The sequence below is a fragment of the Lithobates pipiens genome, unplaced genomic scaffold (assembly GCF_037356315.1).
Source record: "Lithobates pipiens isolate NorthernLeopardFrog02 unplaced genomic scaffold, aLitPip1_a1.2 Scaffold_28, whole genome shotgun sequence".
NCBI lineage: Eukaryota > Metazoa > Chordata > Amphibia > Anura > Ranidae > Lithobates > Lithobates pipiens.
Window position 1 is genome coordinate 130,042,916 of NW_027507789.1, and position 19,866 is coordinate 130,062,781.

General features: G+C 46.0%; 1 protein-coding gene across 1 annotated transcript; it reads right to left on the reverse strand.

Moving 5' to 3' along the window:
- Window positions 1–1,840: 1,840 nt before the first annotated feature.
- Window positions 1,841–10,751, reverse strand: LOC143934799 (uncharacterized). The gene is made up of 4 exons (XM_077458424.1): window positions 10,739–10,751; window positions 2,309–2,449; window positions 2,106–2,228; window positions 1,841–2,025 (listed from the first exon to the last, which is right to left on the reverse strand). The coding sequence occupies exons 1-4, from the start codon at window positions 10,749–10,751 to the stop codon at window positions 1,841–1,843; spliced, it is 462 nt and encodes a 153-aa protein (XP_077314550.1).
- Window positions 10,752–19,866: the final 9,115 nt, after the last annotated feature.

Genomic DNA, 19,866 nt, shown 5'->3' on the forward strand with positions numbered 1-19,866 from the left:
AAGCCCAAAAATATATCACCCTGATTTTTTTGGACATCATTTTATGCTGATACGTATTCTTAGTAAACAAATTTGTTCAAATGAATCGCAATAAGCGTTTATTGATTGTTTTGTGCAAAAGTTCTATCGTTTCGTAAATATGGTCTATTTTGCTGGCATTTGTAAAATCTTGCCATTTTTGAAAATAGTAATGGCGGTGCTAACCGTTTTTTTGTTTTTTCTTGTGACTGCCACATTATGGCGGACACATTGGCCAATTTCCATACATTTTTGGGACCATTGTCATTAATACAGTGATCAATGCTGTAAAATTTTTTATTGATTAATGTAAAAATGTCACATGCAGTGAAGGTGTTATTAAGCACAAGGGGGCCGAGGAATGGTTTAAAGTGTGTTCTGGGTGAGTGTTTATTAACTGTCTGGGGGATGGGCTAGCAGTGACCTGACCCTGATCACTGCTTCCGATGACAGGGAGCAGACGATCGGTGTCCTGTGACTAGGCAGAAGCGGGAAATAAAGTTTGTGTTGTAATGTACAATGTTTAATGTGCAAAAGTACTTATTTTTATTTTTTCTGCTTTGCCTCCCCAGTTTCCTTCATCGCCACAGGAATGGCAGATTGTGGCATCCCATTTTGCCACCCGTTGGGACTTTCCGAACTGCGGTGGTGCGATAGATGGGAAGCACGTCCACATTGTGCCACCACCCCATTCGGGGTCATACTTTTATAACTACAAGGGGTTTCACAGTATTGTGTTAATGGCGGTGGTGTCGGCACAGTATGAATTTCTGTATGTGGACGTGGGGAAGAATGGCCGAATGTCTGATGGAGGAGTCTTCGCCCAGACGGAGTTCTACCGCCGTCTACAGACAGGTGGACTGGGATTGCCACCTGATTCCGAGAATGTTGAAGAACTCCCCTTCGTCTTCATAGCTGATGAAGCTTTCGCTCTGGACGACCACGTCATGAGGCCATTCCCCCAAAGAACCCTCACCCCGGAGAGGAGGGTTTTCAACTACCGGCTGGCCAGAGCGAGAAGAGTTGTGGAAAATGCGTTTGGAATAATGGCCAGCCGGTTCCGTGTTTTTCTGACTCCTATTAACCTAGCCGAATACAAACTGAACCATGTAGTACTTACGTGCTGCATTTTGCACAACTTTTTAAATAAAAACTCTACAAATTATTTGTCAACAATAGTGCCTGAGGCTGGACTTGTTCCTGAATCTCTGACAGGCCTGGATACTGGCCGTACTGGCTTGGCCCCCCAAAGTGCCCGTGAAGTTCGTCAAAGATATGTCACTTATGTTAACGGTAGGGGGGCCATTGCAATGCCACAGAATCTTTAATTTTTAAAACCAGTAAAATAATAAAAGAACATCAAATCTGAATTTTGTTTTCTTGCTTGCTTTTGGTTTGTGCTGTCTCCTATGTTATCCTAGTGCACTTGTAGTGCCAAGTGTATTTTCATTAATTAAATAAGGCCCATTGTCACTGGATACACAAAATCACTTTTCACAAACTGGTATTGAGCATTGAAAGAATACGCCACACATTGTTGATTGTTCAAAATTTTAATTTGGCCACATTCACATGTGCCATTGAATATTTATATATATATTTTTTTGGGGTTAATTTAACTTTCTTTGAAAAACATTTTTCTTTTCCTTTTTTTTAGAATTTTTAAAAAACTTTTTTTTTTTTTTTTTGTTTTTCTTTTTCTTACAAAAAAATATGAAAAATGTAACAACAATCAGCTACAATATTGATAATTTAGGAAGTAACAATCTTTTAAGTAAAACAAGGGAAATGAAGAACATGATCGATATTATGGAGAAACGGATTATATTCTCCCCAAAATATCGATCATGTTCTTCATTTCCTGCTGCATATTGTCAATCCGATTCTTCATGAGATCCAGGCTAGTTCGCATGGCATCTATTTCCCCATTCCAGCCCATTATCTGGCCAATCAGCCTTTGTGCGCTGTCACTGGAAAACGGGGCCCTTTCCACAACCAGAACATCACCTACAATAGATGGTAAAAATTGGGTCAAAAAATATGCAGTCATACATGGATTTCAACAAGCTGGGGTGTCAGACACTCACCTGGTGGGGTGCCCATCTCCCCTACTTCCTCCACCTCTCCTTCCTCAACCTCTCCTTCCTCGACATCCTCGGGGGGGGCACTGGTGCTTGGAAATGTGTCGCTTTCCACAACCAGAACATCACCTAAAATAGATGTAAAAACATGTGTTTTGAAATATGCAGGTATACATTGATTACCTGAAGCTGTGGTGTCAGACACTCACCTGGTGGGGTGCCCATCTCCTCTCCTTCCTCCACCTCTCCTTCCTCCACATGCACATCCACGGGGGGGATGGGGCTAACCTCACATTCATGCTGGCAAGGGTGGCGGTCCCTGGGATCCTGCTTTGTGAGTCTTTTCTCTACTATGAGAAATTAACAAACAAAAAGGTATACTTTAGCACACAGATATTTAAGGCCAGAACTAGGAAGATGAAACCTTGATTAGAAGTGTTGTACAATTGTCGGTTTATGAAGAGATGTAAAATGTGAAGACATGATAATTCAATTCACTTTGCCAAAAACTACAATCATTTGCTTTTTGGGCCAAGTTTCACACCTGCCCAACCCCCCCCCCCCAAGTATACCAAGGAACCCCGTGTAGTTTACCCTAATAAATGTTCTCTGGTGTCCCACACTTTTGCTCATGAGTGCAGATGTGTTTTTACCCAGCTGCCAAGTGTCCTCTCCTTCAATTACACTGAATGTTCTTTTCTAGTCATTGTATTTTGAAACACATCTAAACCACAATGTCCTAATCTTTTTTTGGTTCCTAAAAATTACACAGCAAAAAAATGTGGATTAAACCCTGCATCATAAACGAGGTTTGCCACGAACAACTTACGAGGGTTTGTTAATAACGATACGATTATTACTGTATCCAACATGAAATCAGCAATTTTTTACATTGTACAAAGGTAAAGCATATGGATCAGTATGCAATAATCATAAAATAGGAACACACGACAAGTACTTACTTTTTTAAAGAACTTTCTTGATCCTTCTGTACTGATCCGGCTCCCTCAATTTAAGGTCGGACCTCAATTGGTCTTTTGACCGTCGTACCCCAAAACGATTGTGCAGGGTCTTAACTACTTTGGCCATGATTCTGGCCTTGCGCAAGTTCGGATGGGTGTATGGTCCATGCTTGCCATCATAATCCTTACTTCGCAAGATTGCCACCATCTCCACCATCTCTTCAAATGCCATATTTGAGGCCTTAAATCTCCTCTTTCCGGATTGGGACGTTTGTGGCTCCGGGGATTCGTGACTACTGGAGTCATTAATATCAAGCACCTGTTGTGTTTCCGCCATGTTTCTCCTACTGCGCACCGTAGAGAAAAGGGGGCGGGAAATATTCTTGGAAAAGAACGTCATGGGCGGGCAACGCAGGCGTGGTTCTACGCGTACGCACTGGATATTACGCCAAAATGCACATGTCGTACGTACGTTATGTGCGCAGAAAAGGGCGGGAAAACAAGAACTTGACTAAAAGAACGTCATGGGCGGGCAACGCAGGCGTGGTTCTACGCGTACGCACTGGTTATTACGCCAAAATGCACATGTCGTACGTACGTTATGTGCACAGAAAAGGGCGGGAAAACAAGAACTTGACTAAAAGAACGTCATGGGCGGGCAACGCAGGCGTGGTTCTACGCGTATGCACTGGATATTACGCCAAAATGCACATGTCGTACGTACGTTATGTGCGCAGAAAAGGGCGGGAAAACAAGAACTTGACTAAAAGAATGTCATGGGCGGGCAACGCAGGCGTAGTTCTACGCGTACGCACTGGATATTATGACAAAATGCACATGTCGTATGTTCTTTCGTACGTTATGTGCGCAGAAAGGGGCGGGAAAACAAGAACTTGACTAAAAGAACGTCATGGGCGGGCAACGCAGGCGTAGTTCTACGCGTACGCACTGGATATTACGACAAAATGCACATGTCGTATGTTCTTTCGTACGTTATGTGCGCAGAAAGGGGCGGGAAAACAAAAACTTGACCAAAAGAACGTCATGGGCGGGCAACGCAGGCGTAGTTCTACGCGTGCGCACTGTATATAACGACAAAATGCACATGTCTTATGTTCTTTTGAGAAAATAGGAACGGAAGTTGGGAGCAAGCAAAACGAAGGTAAGTTTAAACAAATTCCCCAAATAAGTGGCATATCCTGCTTAGAGATTGGGGTCTATATTGGGCTAAGATTAGGAGAGTCTGAGCTAACATTATTGTTTTTGGCTTGTTTATTGTCTTTCAGAAAAATGAATCAGAAATTTAAGGATCCTGAATTTTTGAGTCTATTTATAGACAAATACAAAGAGCTGACAAATCTGTGGCATGCCAAGCACATTGATTATTATAATAAACCAGTAAGGAGGGCAACACTGGAGAAATTTCTGACATTTGTGCAGACTTGGATCCCAGAGGCAGACGTGGACTTTGTGGAAAAGAAAATTCAAATATTGCGAAATATGTACCGAAAGGAGAATAAGAAAATCCAGAAATCCAAAACATCAGGAGCAGCACTGGGTGCTGTGTATGTACCCAGGCTGTGGTACTTTGACAAACTACGGTTTATTGGCGAGCAGAGTAAAGCCAGGGAGTCGCTTTCAACTCTTCCCTCCACCCTTCCCTGCAGCATTCCCTCCACCTCAGCAGAGGCTGATGAGCAAGCTGAGCCTTCCATCCTGGAAGAAGCGGATGCACCCAGCTGGAGCCAGGTATTTTGTTACAATAAATAGTGATATTCATAATATTAATGATGTTAACTAGATGTTATAATTTAAACGCTATTATTGATGTTAAAAAAACCAAAAAATTTTGACATATCAATTTACAGTAGTAGCCACAAATGTTTGTCACCAGCAGAAACAAGAAATAGTGGTGTCATAATGATACTCTTTTATATGTATTAACAGAATTTTGAAGTCAGGAGCTGAAAAATGTTTATGATTGATGAACAAAAAACTAAAACAATGTCCCTTTTTTATACACAGGATGAGCTCAGCCAGGAGGAAGGTGTGGAAAGTGGCAGGCAGGAGGAGGCTGGGCCCACTGTCAGCCAGGAGGTGGCCGGGCCCACTGTCAGCCAGGAGGTGGCCGGGCCCAGTAGAAGACTGACACAATCACAGGTGCCTCCCCTCCGTCTTCCAGCAAAAAGGCCAAAGAAAATGACAGTAACACAGGAGGAATCCCTGCGCCTCATTCGAGAGGCTACTAATGTGTTAAAGAGCCCCCCTGAAGCTGAAGAGGCCTATGGCTGCTACATCGCCAGCCGTCTGCAGCAATTGGAGATGGGCCAATGCCTCCAGTGTGAGAGACTAATTTTCTTGGCCTTGCAGAAGGGGCTGAGTGGCGAATTAACTGCCACCAGCGATATTGTGGAGCAAGTTCCTCCTGTTCCTCCTCCTCCTCCTCCTCCTCCTCCTCCTGCCACAAGTACACCACCGGAGACACAGCCTCCCAGGAAGGCTACAGGGAAGTCTGCAGGGAAGGGTGCAGTGAAGGGTGGAGCGAAGAGAAGAAGGTGCTGACCTGGCTTCACTCTGGTCTGACCAAAGACGCAGCCTGTTGTACCACAGCCTGGGGACATATATACCATCTGCTGCTGCTCTTGATGTCTGGGATTCTGGGACCGTATTGTATTTCTGAATATTTGAATTTTCTTTTCCACAGAGTTTAATGTTTGCCCTGGGGCCAAAAGGCTACACAAATGTCACAAGTTTCTCCAGTGTTGCCTTCATTTTTTTTTATTGAACCAGAATAAATGGTTTTTGGGGTTAACTTGACAGAATAATTAAATATGGAGATCACAAGAAAAAAAATTGGTAAAGAATTATACGAAAAATATGGAGGAAAAAAAAAAAAAAATACCAAAAAAAAAACAAAAACATTATTAATGAGATGGGGCTTTAAAATAAAAACAAGATCATTCATGAGATGAGGAGAAATAAGACAGAAATGTGTTTTGTGAGAACTCTGTGAGTGAATATGAGCAGCAAAGCAACTTCGTTCTTCTAGCATTATAAATGAAGACTTTGTTCTTCTAGCATTATAAAGAAGATGCGCTACATTTAAACGAGCACAGAATTTGCAGCATGACGAATGTGCTACTTCCAATACGAACTGGAGTTTTACAAGACCGAGCACTTCCGTCTCGTACTTGCTTCAGAGCATGCGTCGTTTTAGGTCTGTCGGAACAGCATACAGACGAGCGGACTTCTACATCGGAACTGGGTCCGACGGAGTTCCGTCGGAAAAATTTGAAGCATGTTCCATTTTCTAAAGTCCGTCAGACTTTTGAGAATCAAAAGTCCGTTGCAGCCCACACACGATCGAGTAGTCTGACGGACTCAGTCCGTCGGACTTTGGATGTTGAAAAGTCCGCTCGTGTGTACGGGGCTTAACTGTGGGGGGAGGGGCTGTGTGTGACACGACACTTACAGGGAGTTGTAATCAGTGACAATGTCACTAAGCAGAATGGGGAAATGCTTGTTTACATTAGCATTTCCCTCTTCTTCCTGTCCATGAGACGATTGCGGGTATCCCCACAGAAATTGTGACCGCGGGACCCGCGATCACTCTCACGGAGCTCCCGGTGGGCATGCACGCGTGCCCGCAAGCCCCTCTTAAAGGGCAACATACAGGTATGTGATTCTGCCTATACGTGCCCTTCTGGGGGGCACGGAATAAAGCGGTTAATGAAGCACAGTAGACCAACACCAGCAGATGACATGACTCCCCAAATCAACAAAGACTGTGGAAACTTCACACTGGACTTCAAGCATCTTGCAGTGTGTGCCTCTTCATTCTTCCTCCATACTCTGGGTCCTTGGTTTCCAAATAAGATACAAAATTTGCTCTCATCAGAAAAGAGGACTTTGGACCACTGAGCAACAGACCAGGTCTATTTTACTTTAGCCCAGGTAAGACGCTTCTGGCGTTGTTTGTTGTTCAGGAGTAAGGATGAGCCGAACACCCCCCTGTTCGGTTCTCACCAGAACCTGCGAACAGACCTAAACTGCGTGTGAACTTTAGAACCCTATTAAAGTCTATGGGACTCGAACGTTCAAAATCTAAAGTGCTAATTTTAAAGGCTAATATGCAAGTTACTGTCCTAAAAAGTGTTTGGGGACCTGGATCCTGCCCCAGGGGACATGGATCAATGCAAAAAAAAGTTTTAAAAACAACCGTTTTTTACGGAGCAGTGATTTTAATAATGATTAAAGTGAAACAATAAAAGTGTAATATTCCTTTAAATTTCGTACCGGGGGGGGGGTGTCTATAGTATGCCTGTGAAGGGGCGCATGTTTCCCGTGCTTAGAACTATCCCTGCACAAAGTGTCATTTCTGCAGGAAAAAAAGTCTTTTAAAATCACTCTCGGGTATAATGAATTGTCGGGAGCCGACAATTCATTCATTGATAAAAAAAAAAGTGTGGGGTTCCCCTAAATTCAATTACCAGGCCCTTCAGGTCTGGTATGGATATTAAATAAAAAAAAAAAATTGACATGGGGTTCCCCCTAAAAATCCATACCAGACCCTTTATCCGTGCATGCAACCTAGCAGGCTGCAGGAAAAGAGGGGGGATGAGAGAGCGCCCCCCCCCCGAACCGTACCAGACCACATGCCCTCAACATTGGAAGGATGCTTTGGGGGTCTGTAACCCCTCAAAGCACCATGTCCCCATGTTGATGGGGACAAGGGCCTCATCCCCACAACCCTGGCCGGTGGTTGTGGGGGTCTGCGGGTGGGGGGCTTATCAGAATCTGGAAGCCTCCTTTAACAAGGGGACCCCCAGATCCTGCCCCCCATTTGAAATGGTAAGGGGGTACAAAAGTACCCCTACCATTTCACAAAGAAAGTGTAAAAAATGCTTAAATAAGACAAACACACTTTTGAAAAATTCCTTTATTAAAAATAAAAAAAATGTAAAAAAAGATTCCAGCGGTGGTAATCCACTCTTGCTATCCAGCGATGGATGATCATCTCTCCGGGGTCCAGCGATGGCTGATCTGATCCAGCGACGGGTGATTTTCAGTCCAGCGCAGCCCATCCATGCATCCATCTTCTGTCTCCACTGAGGAGACACTGCGGGGATCCCAGCGCCTGACATTTATTATATTAGGATGGCGGGGCCACCCTTCACCTGACCCCACCCCCTCTGATGCTAGTGAGGGAAGCCAGGGGTTTCCCAATGACATATGGGTGACCCCGCCCACCTCTGATGTAACGGAAACCTGCGTTACAACACAAGTCCCCAACATTGATTGGCCTTTTCCTGACAATCCTCTCTAGGCTGCGGTCATCCCTGCTGCTTGTGCACCTTTTTCTTCCACACTTTTCCCTTCCACATAACTTTCTATTAATGTGCATTGATACAGCACTTTGGGAACATCCAACTTTTTTTGAGATTACCTTTGGAGGCTTTCCCTCCTTATGGAGGGTGTCAATGATGGTTTTCTGCACAACTGTCAGGTCAGCAGTCTTTCCCATGTGATTCCTACTGAACCAGCCTGAGAGACCATTTAAAGGCTTTTGAACCCATTGTAGGTGTTATAGCTTAATTAGCTGATTAGAGTGGGCAGGGGTGGACTGACAACTCATGGGGCCCCCAGGCAATAGAAGATTATGGGGCCCACAGGCTTACAGATGGCCACCATGCCAGGAGTAAGTAACAAACAAAACATGACTATAGGATTCATCAACCTTGGTCCTTACCATTAAATTAAAGACACAAGGGAGCGTGGCCAAGACTGGCATGTGAGAGAACGCACTTCTCACAGCTCCTGCCTGATCCGTCCATTGATCCTTCCCCGGCAGCTACAATCCTGCTTTTTTCAGCTCCCCCAGCTGGCTACCGAGCACCAGCCAATCCCGGACCCACCGCCGGCCCTCTGTACCTGAGGGAAGACCCGCAGAGGCCCGTTGGAGATGGTGGGACCGGACTCCCAAGATGGCGCCGCAGCGTTGGTGGCCATAGCACAGCACACTCCACGGAATGCAGATAAATCCAGAGAGGGAGGTAGCAGGAGAGCTCCAAAGACTCAGGATAAGGAGCAATATTGGGACATTCTGTATTACGTTCAAAAGTTGCAGGGCCCTGATACAGCAGAGGAGATGCAGGGGAGAGAGATTGATCTGTTTACACAGGCAGAATGGGGACATGATACTGACGGTAACCCTGCCCATTCTATGGAGGATGCAGCTCCTCCACCCTCTCCCCCCCACATAGGATACAGTGGAGCCCCTTGAACAACCCACGCTGGCTGCTATACTGAAGGCTGTTCATGTGTGCACAGCATCAGTTAATGATATGAAGGAGCAGTTTGAGGGCATGAAGGAAGAAGTCTCACTTCTCAGACAAGATTTGCAAAAACTTAGAGAGAGGGCGACTGCGGTGGAGAGCAGAGTGAGTGACATAGAGGACAAGCTACCCGCTCTTGCTTGTGAGGCCAGGGCAGCACACCGCATGGCACAAGACACATACAACAAAGCTGAGGACACGAAAAATCGCTTATGCAGGTACAATGTCCGCATTGTAGGTCTACCCGAGAAGTCGGAGGGTAAAGACCCCCCTTTATTTGTGGAAAACTGGCTTGTTGATCTCTTCGGCTGTGACTCATTCTCCCCCTTTTTCACAGTGGAGAGGGCCCACAGAGTGCCTGGTAGACCTCCCCCACAAGGTGCCCCCCCCCGCCCCCAGATTGTCTGCTGATTTTTTCCTTCAGGTTTACCAAAACCATGTAGTGCAAAGGCCTACCTGATTGCATACACATTGAAACCCCTAAGGTTTGACCTCATATTATATGGTTTTGGTAAATCTGATGGAAAAAATCAGCAGACAATCTGTGTGTATGGGGCTTAAGATGCGCAAGGGAGCGTGAGAACGTCAAATTCAATGGTGTCAGGGTTTCATTTTATCTGGACTTTTCAGCCAGGGCAAAATTCAGTGAGGTGAAGAAACGCCTGAGGGCTTTACAACTGCCCTACGCCATGTTTTACCCAGCTAAGCTACGCGTGACAGCGGAGGGGCATGCACAGTTTTTTGAGTCAGCCAAAGATGCGGTAGCCTGGTTGGATCATAATGAGCAGGCCCTTCGCCACCACAGGGCGCATGCTGATGGAGATTGATAACATTACAGAATTATGAGACCCGCACGATGGCCATAGCTTTTAGACTGCTTTTGACCATGTTTTACAGCACTTAGCAAAGGCCCTCTTGTGTTTGCCTAACTTACCTTGTTGGCCCTACCTCATCTTTAATAGTTCTCTTCTATTTCTCTACTGCCAGGGAAAGCTGTGATTTTATTGAAGCGCTAGGAAATTATCTGTGACTGTTAGGCCGTAATGCAACGAAAAGTTTTGTCCAGTTGGCAGAGTTGACCTGGAAACCTGAACCTGCCCAGACCTTACAGCCTCATTACATTGAAGATGATTTTAGCGGGTCATGGAACCTCCAAACTAAAAATGACAGTTCCGCTGTGCCTTATTACAGCATACAGTCTAGATCATCATGCAGTTCGAGTAACATTACCAGTTTGACTAAAGGAAGTCCCGAGGACATGGAAGTTTGCTTGTTTTTTACCTTCCCCACCCCTGAAGGCTACCCACAACTGGGGGAGCCTGGGGGCCCTTATCTGGCTTACACTCTTCCCCCATGATGGCGTGGGCAGCAGTAATTTCATGGAACATTAGGGGCCTGAACTCCCCTCTTAAGTGCACAGTGATATTTACTTGTTTAAAAAAGTTTTTCCCCACTGTTTTATGTTTACAGGAGACGCACCTTACCAGTGCCACCAGGGGATGCTTGAAGTATCCGTGGATTGGCAGGGCTTACCACTCCATTCACACCTCCTTTTCCCGGGGGGTGAGTGTAGTGGTACATAAGTCCCTGGACTATCAGGAATATGCTTCCAAAATAGATTCAGAAGGAAGATTTGTATTTTTACACTGTCGTATTGGTTTTTTGAAATGTGTATTGGCATGTGTGTACATACCTCCCCCATTTGATGCAGGGGTGCTCCGGCTGCTCCTAGAATTTTTTGGGGGGGGGCGGCTAGACCTCTCGTTACTGATAGTGGGGGACTTTAACAGTTGGTTGAATGCGGGTCTGGATAAGCATCCAGCTCTGGGTGCACACAGTCCTCAGAGGCTAACTCTTCTGGCAAGGTTGTTACAAGAGGTGGGATGGGTAGACATATGGAGGCATCGTAATCCATCTAGCAAAAAATTCTTCTGTTTCTCAAAAACTCATGGGTCTTTGTCCAGGATAGACTTGGTGGTGGGAAACTCAACCATGCTCCCCTCGGTCTTAAATATTTCCTTTAAACCTAGATGTGTTTCGGACCACTCATATTTGGTGGTCAATTTAATTGTCACTCAAACATCCTCACTTCCTAGGGCCCCCTGGAAATGTAATGCCTTCTGGCTTCAGTAATTTACAACACCAGTGGAGATAGTGGGGATCATCCGAGAGTTTTTTTACTCAGCAACCTGACTCACTGTTGGTACTTACTGAATGGGAGGCGTTCAAGACATTTCTGAGACAGCTACTTAGTAAGGAGGTTACGAAAGTTAAGAGACGGTCGGAGGCTCTCAGGGAGGTGCTTGAGGTGCAGGTTCATTCACTGGAGGCAAGATACGTTCAGGACCCTACAGAGTCCGCAAAGGGGGCGTGGCAGTCGGCTCAATCAGCATATGACCACTTGTTAGCCTCGAAAAAAAAAGATTTTTCTGTAGGACAGCTTTTTTTGAGGAAGGGGTTACTAGATGTCTTTTGGCCAGAATAGCTAACTCTGAGCAGAAATCTCCAGTTATAGGAACTCTACAGACGAAAGAGGGACAATTGGTTCATTCCTCTGATAAGGTGATACAGATGCTAGCAGACTACTATGAGGACTTATACAGCCCAACCTCGCAGTATGGTTCTGAGGAGCTGGCTGCTTACTTAGATGAAATAACATTCCCACAACTCTCAGGTACCCAAAGTGAGGCATTGGACGCCCCACTCACCCTTGAGGAACTGCAGACTGCGGTGGCGGGGTTTCTCAACTGTAAGGCCCCGGGGGGATGGGATTCCTATTGAGATCTACAAGCAATTTTCTGAGATATTACTCTCTAGGCTGCTTGGAGTGTTCAATGCTGCCAAGGAGGAGGAGATTTTACCCTCTCTATGTCTGAAGCAAATATTGTTTTAATTGTGAAACCTGATAAGGACCCAGTAGATCCGGCTTTATACAGGCCGATATCACTGTTACAATCCGACATTAAGATATTGGCCAAAGTGTTAGCTCTCAGGTTAAACAAAGTAATTACCTCAGTTATATATGCAGACCAGGCAGGCTTTATGTCGAATAAATCCACGGCAATAAATCTCAGGAGACTATTCCTCAATATGCAATCACTGACTGATAATGTGGGTAAGAGGGCTCTCTTGTCCCTGGATGCTATGAAAGCATTCAATAGTGTGGAGTGGCCATACCTTTGGGAGATACTGAGGCTATTTGGCTTTGGAGTTGGTTATATGTCTTGGGTGCCGTTGCTTTATCACCGCCCGAGAGTGGCTATTAGGGAGGCCGGCAGGCTATCCTTGTCATTTCAACTTGGTTGGGGCACTCAGCAGGGGTGCCCATTGTCCCCCCTGCTGTTTGCCCTGGCAATAGAACCACTGGCCATTAGGATCAGGGAGCACAGAGGCATCACAGGTTTCTGCTATGAGGATAGACAGGAAATGGTGATGCTTTATGCAGATGATACAATGATTCTACTGGGTGACATGGCACAGACTCTGAGCAACATGATACAGTGATCCGTTTTGGGGAGTTCTCAGGCCTTAAGATAAATTGGTCCAAATCAGCACTTATGCCAATATATGAACCACAAATACAGCAGGAGGGATGGGTGGGAGAGACCCCTATCACCCTCTCTTAAATATCTGGGGATAAAGGTGACCCTTCGGATCAGAGACTATAATGTTTTAAACATCGCACCGCTGCTGACCAGGTTCCTCTCAATGACTAAGACTTGGAACACGTTATGTATGTCGGCTGCGGGCAAGGTGAATCTTATTAAAATTATTCTTATGCCCCAAGTGCTATACATGCTCCACAACTCCCCAGTAGTGATTCCATTAAAGACCTTCAGGATAGTAAACTCAATATTCTGAGAGCTAATATGGAAAGGCCGACCCCCTAGGATTAAATTAGAACATCTCCAACTCCCAAAGGTGGAAGGTGGCCTAGCGTTGCAGAACCCCTGGCTATACTATATGACCTCTCAATTGCAGCATTTGATAGGCATTATGGTCCCAGAAGGAGACCTCACTAATAGAATCCCCAGCGCATCTGAGGTCATTATGCTGCGCACAGTGTCTGGGAGATCTATTCCAACTGCCCTTGAGGCTTTGGACTTCAGTAAACCCCCCCCAAAAAGTTTCCCCACATATAATTTAATACAGAAAATATGGAACAAAACCAAATATCTGCAGGGAGCAACAGGTATTAGTGAATATAGCCCTATACGGGCTAATGAGTCTTATCCTGAATTAGCTAAGCTACAGCATAAAGAGAGATAGCAGAGGAGGGCGTGTTTTATCTGACACAGATAATCAGCAATGGTAAACTATTACCCTTTGATACCCTGAGAGAAAGATATCAACTGCCGGCTCATATGCACTTTTATTATATGCAACTTAGACATGCCTTTATAGCCCAATCAAGGGTCTCAGAGTGGCAGGTGGAGGGACTGCCTCTTATCTCCCAGCTTAAAGCAGCCAAAAATTCTAAAGGGTTCATCTCACAGAGCTACGCCACACTTCTAAGCAAATTCTTGATGAAACACCCCCTGACTGTCAAAAGGAAATGGGAATTAGATGTAGGACCCCTGGAGGACGAGCAGTGGGAAGAAGTACTGCAGTCAATGGCCGTATGTTCGCTGAATGTGACGCAAAGACTTACACAACTGTACACCGTAGTGAGAATTTACTATACACCCCACAGGTTACACTCTATGGGACTTATACCAACACCCATGTGTACTAGATGCAAAAGGGACCATGGAGACTTAATACACATGATGTGGCGATGTCCCAAACTCCATGTTTATTGGAGAGGGGTGACTGCCACCCTGAGCACAGTATTTCAGCTGTCAGTCCCTTGGGACCCTAGGTGCTGCATTTTGAACTGGAGTAAGAATCCCATACCAGAAAGGGCCTGTCTAGGGCGCTCTTTGTGGCCCGCAAGTTGATAATGCTTCATTGGAAATCAGACTCACCTCTAACGGTCGGGGAGTGGACCACCACATTAGGCAATACTCTGAAAATGGAAAAAATTGTATATCAGCATAGAGGTTGTCCTGATAAATTTGAAAAATTGTGGGGGCCAAGGTTGAAAACTCCGGGTCTTGCCCCAGATGATCTAGTCATGGACCGACTGCTCGTTTATGGGGTGAGATAAACACAACACTAAAACTATATTTCTACTTGTACGGATATGGTTTAATGTATTGGTTTGTGTACGGATTGAACAACAATATAAGGTTGTGGATGGGGTGGCTTGGGGGGATCCAAATGCTCTTAAGTAATTTATGTCCACGGGCAACTTGGCACTGTATTACATTGTTTTGTATTTTTATTTTTGAATATGGAAATTTGGACTGTATTCGTGAACTACTGAATAAAGTTCTTTCTGGATTAAAAACAAAAACAAAATTAAAGACACAAACTGCGTGACATGGGTTTTAAATGGCCACAGCAGCCAAATTTTATTAACCAAAGAATAAAATAACATCACTTAAAACATGTAAAACAATACCCGTAAGAACAAGAGGTCTTTGGGTGTCTTTAAGGCACAATTTTAACTGTAATGGTCTATGTCCTCAGCTGTTCCCCCGACCTGCTTGAGGACTCTCTGACGTCACCCATACTTCCATATTACCTTCCCCCAGGGGACCCAGGTCCTGGGAGAACCACCGCTAACCAAGTGTAAGCTCCATACCTTAGATGGGCCCCACTAATCCTGTAACCATGTAATTCCTCGCTGACCCCCCCAAAGACCCCTTGAACTGCCAACTGCTGTGACAAATGAACACCATACGTCATTCAATCAAATATACCCAAATCGAACATGTTTGCTATGCAATTAATTTATTTAGTCATTTATTTATTTATAATTTTTTTATTTTTTTATTTTATTTTTTTGAAAACCCTACTTGTCCATCTATACCTCCCCCCCACCTTTACAGTGCACTAACCCCCATTCCCAGGGCGAGAGGGTGGGAAGCTGTCTTGTCCTCCTAATCCCTGGAATGCTGCGTCAAACTGCGTCAAACTCCCTGTCCACCTGACTCCCTCCACTGGACCCAGCCCGCTCTTCCTTTGACCACCAATCAGGTAAGATCTCCCTTCCTTGTCCCAACACCGACCTAGTTGATCAATAACTGACCCCTTGTTCTTCCCCCTAGTCATGCAACCCCTCTGTCCATCCTTTCCTACGGGTCTCACTACATATAGAGTACAACAGTCAAAATGAGTCCCACGGTCACACTAGAGTCCTCCCTTACACCCAACAGTCCCAAAAGTCCCAACATTCTCCCTGTACAGCACAGTCCACAGAGTCCTACCTTATGGCAGAGCCCCCCCCCCAGTGTGTCACCTTCTATCAGTGTCCCCTTACACACACCTTTGCAGCCTAGTGCTTGGTGTGACAGGCAGCTGGCAGGAAAAGGGCTTTAAATTAGAAAAAAAAATCCACGTGCAAGCTCTGAACTGCGCAAGTGAGTCATAAGCCTCATACACACTATCAGTTTTTCTGCTGAGTTTTTCCTTCAGATTTACCAAAACCATATAATATGAGGTCAAACCTTAGGAGTTTCAATTTGTATGCAATCAGGCAGGCCCTTGTACTACATGGTTTAAAACCTGAAGGAAAAACTCAGCAGAAAAACTGATAGTGCGTATGGGGCTTTAGAGCCAGCGAAATAGTGAAATGCTGTGGTTGGCCGCAGATCTGGCAGTGGAGCGTGTGAATAAAAGCCATGCTTGATGTGTGTCATATCACCGCACAGGCATTCACCCAGACCTGCTCTGCTGCCTGATCCAAGGCTGGGCTCAGCAGTTCACCATTCAGCTGCCTCAGAATGGCAACAAGTGGATTTTTCATGGGCATAGGATTGTTGAATTCTGTTTAGCAGTAGGCACAAATGAAGCATACAGTATACATACACACACAGTATACATATATAAACATAGACACCAGTGGCGGCTGGTGCTCAAAATTTTTTGGGGGGCGCAAACAAACTGAAAAAAACATCAATTGCAGCCACTGTGCCCATCAAACGCAGCTACTGTGCCCATCAAATGCAGCTACTGTGCCCATCAAGCGCAGCTACTGTGCCCATCAAGAGCAGCCACTGTGTCCATCAAATGCAGCCACTGTACCCATAAATTGCCACCACTGTACCCATAAATGGCCGTCACTGTACCCATCAAACACAGCTACTTTGCCCATCAATTACCACCACTGTGCCCATCAAGCGCAGCCACTATGCCCATCAAGCGCAGCCACTGTGCTATCAAAAGCAGCCACTGTGCCATCAAAAGCAGCCACTGTGCCATCAAAAGCAGCCACTGTGCCATCAAACGCAGCCACTGTGCCATAAAACGCAGCCACTGTGCCCATAAATTGTCACCACTGTGCCCATCAAACGCAGCCACTGTGCCCATCAAGTGCAGCCACTGTGCCATCAAATTCAGCCACTTTGCTCATCAAACGCAGTCACAGTGCCCATAAATTGCCACCACTGTGCTCATCAAACGCAGCCACTGTGCCCATAAATTGCTGCCAGTATTCCCATCAATTGCTGCCAGTGTACCCATCAATTGCTGCTACTGTGCCCCATCAAATGCCGCCAGTGTGCCCATCAATTACCACTACTGTGCCCCATCAAATGCTGCCAGTGTGCCCATCAATTGCCGCTACTGTGCCCCATCAAATGCTGCCAGTGTGCCCATCAATTGCTGCTACTGTGCCCCATCAAATGCTGCCAGTGTGCCCATCAATTGCCGCTACTGTGCCCCATCAAATGCTGCTGGTGTGCACATAAATGGCCACTACTGTGCCCCATCAAATGCTGCCAGTGTGCCCATCAATTGCAGCTACTATGCCCCATCAAATGCTGCCAGTGTGCCCATCAATTGCCAGTTCTGTGCATTGCCACTACTGTGCCCCATCAAATGCTGCCAGTGTGCATTGCTGCTACTGTGTCCCATCAAATTCTGCCAAAGTGCCCATCAATTGCTGCTACTGTGCCCCATCAAATGCTGCCAGTGTGCATTGCCCAGCACTTACCTGTCTCACAGTGGGTCAGTGGCGGTGTCCTGCATGCTTCTCAATGTCTTCTTCCATCCTCTCTATAAGGCCAATCACAGAACCTGACCCTTCAGGCCAATCAGGTGACAAGTAACAGACCAGAGCACCTGATTGGCTGAGAGGTGGTTCAGTGTTAGCAAAGTGAGTTCCTTCACTTTGCTACCACACAGCTGGATAAACAGCAAACGCCCAGCATGGTGCCCGCTGTTCACCTTTTTGGGTTCCTATTAGAGCCTAAGGCTCTAATCAGGCGATTCCCAGAAACACCCCTGCTCTAATTCAGGTGCCAGGAGCCATAAAAGAGGCTGGGCACCTGAATAGGGGGTGTCAGCGACGACCACAGATAGATACATGCAATGCATAAATCTATCTATGTTGATAGAGCAGTGCCAGCAGAGAGGGGGCAGCGCCCATGTGCCCATTTTAGAGATGCACTGCCACTAATATTCACACAGTATACATATACACATACAGTACCTGTCTGCAAGAAAGTGTTTCCAGCGTGATCCCATTGCGTAGGTTCTCGGCGACATGATACTGTACATCTCACGTTGGCTGCAATAGGAAAAACACATTTTAATGAGGGTGCCCCCGGATCCCGGCCCCCCACTCTATGTGTTTTTTTATTGACACTTTTTTCCTACAGGTGAATGGATAAGCCCTCTGCCCGCAGACCCCGATAACAAATGGCCAGGGTTGTCGGGAAGCCCTTGTCCTCATCAACATGGGGACAAGGTGCTTTTAGGTGGGGGGCCACAGGGCACCCCCTTTCCCCAAAGCACCCACCCCCCAATCTTGAGGGCATGCTGCCTGGTGTGGTACAGGAGGGGGGTGCTCGCTCGTCCACACCCCCCTTCCTGACCGGCTGGGCTGCATGCTTGGATAAGGGTCTGGAATGGATTTTGGGGAGACCCCCATGCCATTTTTTCGGCATAGGGAGTTCCCCTTAAAATTCATACCAGCCCTTTATCTGGTATGCTCTTGGAGGGGAACCCATGCCTTTTTTTTTATTTAAAATTTGGCGTGGAGTCCCCCCTCATGTTTCATACCAAACACCTGTCATCAACGCTTGTCACTCATCGGGATGCTCACCGGGATGCTCAGCGTTGGCTCCCACGATGGGGCTTGCAGGCATCAAATCTCGCCAATAACAGCAGTGAGATTGACACAATATTGCGATCACTTACTGTAGACATAGACACACAGTATACATATATATATATATATATATATATTGTAAGGGATCTTCCCGGGGTAGGGTGTGTTTGGACACAGTTCACAGCAGACTTGGGATTTGATAAAGCAGATCTTGGCGTTTATTCGTGGTACAAACAGTCCAGCAAACAAAATATACAGCAACACCGTGCTTTCTAAGTACAACAAAAATAAAAGTCCTAGCCCGGCTGGGCGCTTACTAACAGGTTCTGTTTACCTATCTGACACTTACAAACACAGCGTCTTTCGCCTGGATATCGCAGGGTGAGTTTTAGCTCCAGCAGTGGCTGTGCTTGCAGCTTCCTTCAACACACAGATTGTTCATTCCCTGGCTGAGAAGCAATCACCTGCAGACCCTACAGAGCCTTTAGCTTCCCAGGCTAATTAGGATCCAAGCTCACCTGATCCCAAACCCAGAACTGGATCGGGGGATGTGGAATGACAGGTCCCTCTACCAAACCTACCTGCCATTCCATATAAACCCAGGCCCGGCAAAATTAAATAACAACTCAGCAGCATATCGCTGCTGAGAAACTGATCCATCCTGGATTTACCATCTCACACTGTGTAGCAACCTAGGTGAGATGTACACCCCCTCGATCACTTCTCCAGTGACATGTCTACATATCCCCCCCCTCTTTTTCAGACCGGAGGGCTGAGCCTTTTGTCCCCACAGACAACTTACCCTTGACAATGCGTCAGCATTTGCCTGTAATTTCCCTGGCCTGTGTTCCACAGTGAAATTAAAGTTTTGTAGGGAGAGAAACCATCTAGTCACTCTTGCATTTCTCTCCTTGTTTAACTTCATCCATGTTAGGGGGGCATGGTCTGTCACCAACTTGAATTTCCTGCCTAGCAAGTAATACTTTAAAGATTCTAGGGCCCACTTCACTGCCAAACATTCTCGCTCCACAATGGCATAATTTTTCTCGGCCGGGGTTAGTTTTCTACTCAAGTACGTCACCGGATGCTCCTCACCATTCACTACTTGTGAGAGTACTGCACCTAAGCCTGTGCTAGAGGCATCTGTCTGGACCAGAAATTCTCGCCTGAAATCGGGGGTGACTAACACAGGTGGTTGGCACAAGGCAGACTTAAGGCTTTGGAAAGCCTCCTCGGCCTCTGGGGTCCACGTGACCATTGCTGTCTTTCCGCCCTTTGTCAAGTCAGTTAGCGGAGCAGCAACTGAGGCA

Bases quoted from the DNA above. Each gene is read 5' to 3' on its own strand.
- LOC143934799 (XM_077458424.1), bottom strand. The intron at 2,229-2,308 runs GTGAGTGTCTGA...CATCTATTTTAG, and splicing joins GGAGATGGGCACCCCACCAG to GTGATGTTCTGGTTGTGGAA. The intron at 2,026-2,105 runs GTGAGTGTCTGA...CATCTATTGTAG, and splicing joins GGAGATGGGCACCCCACCAG to GTGATGTTCTGGTTGTGGAA.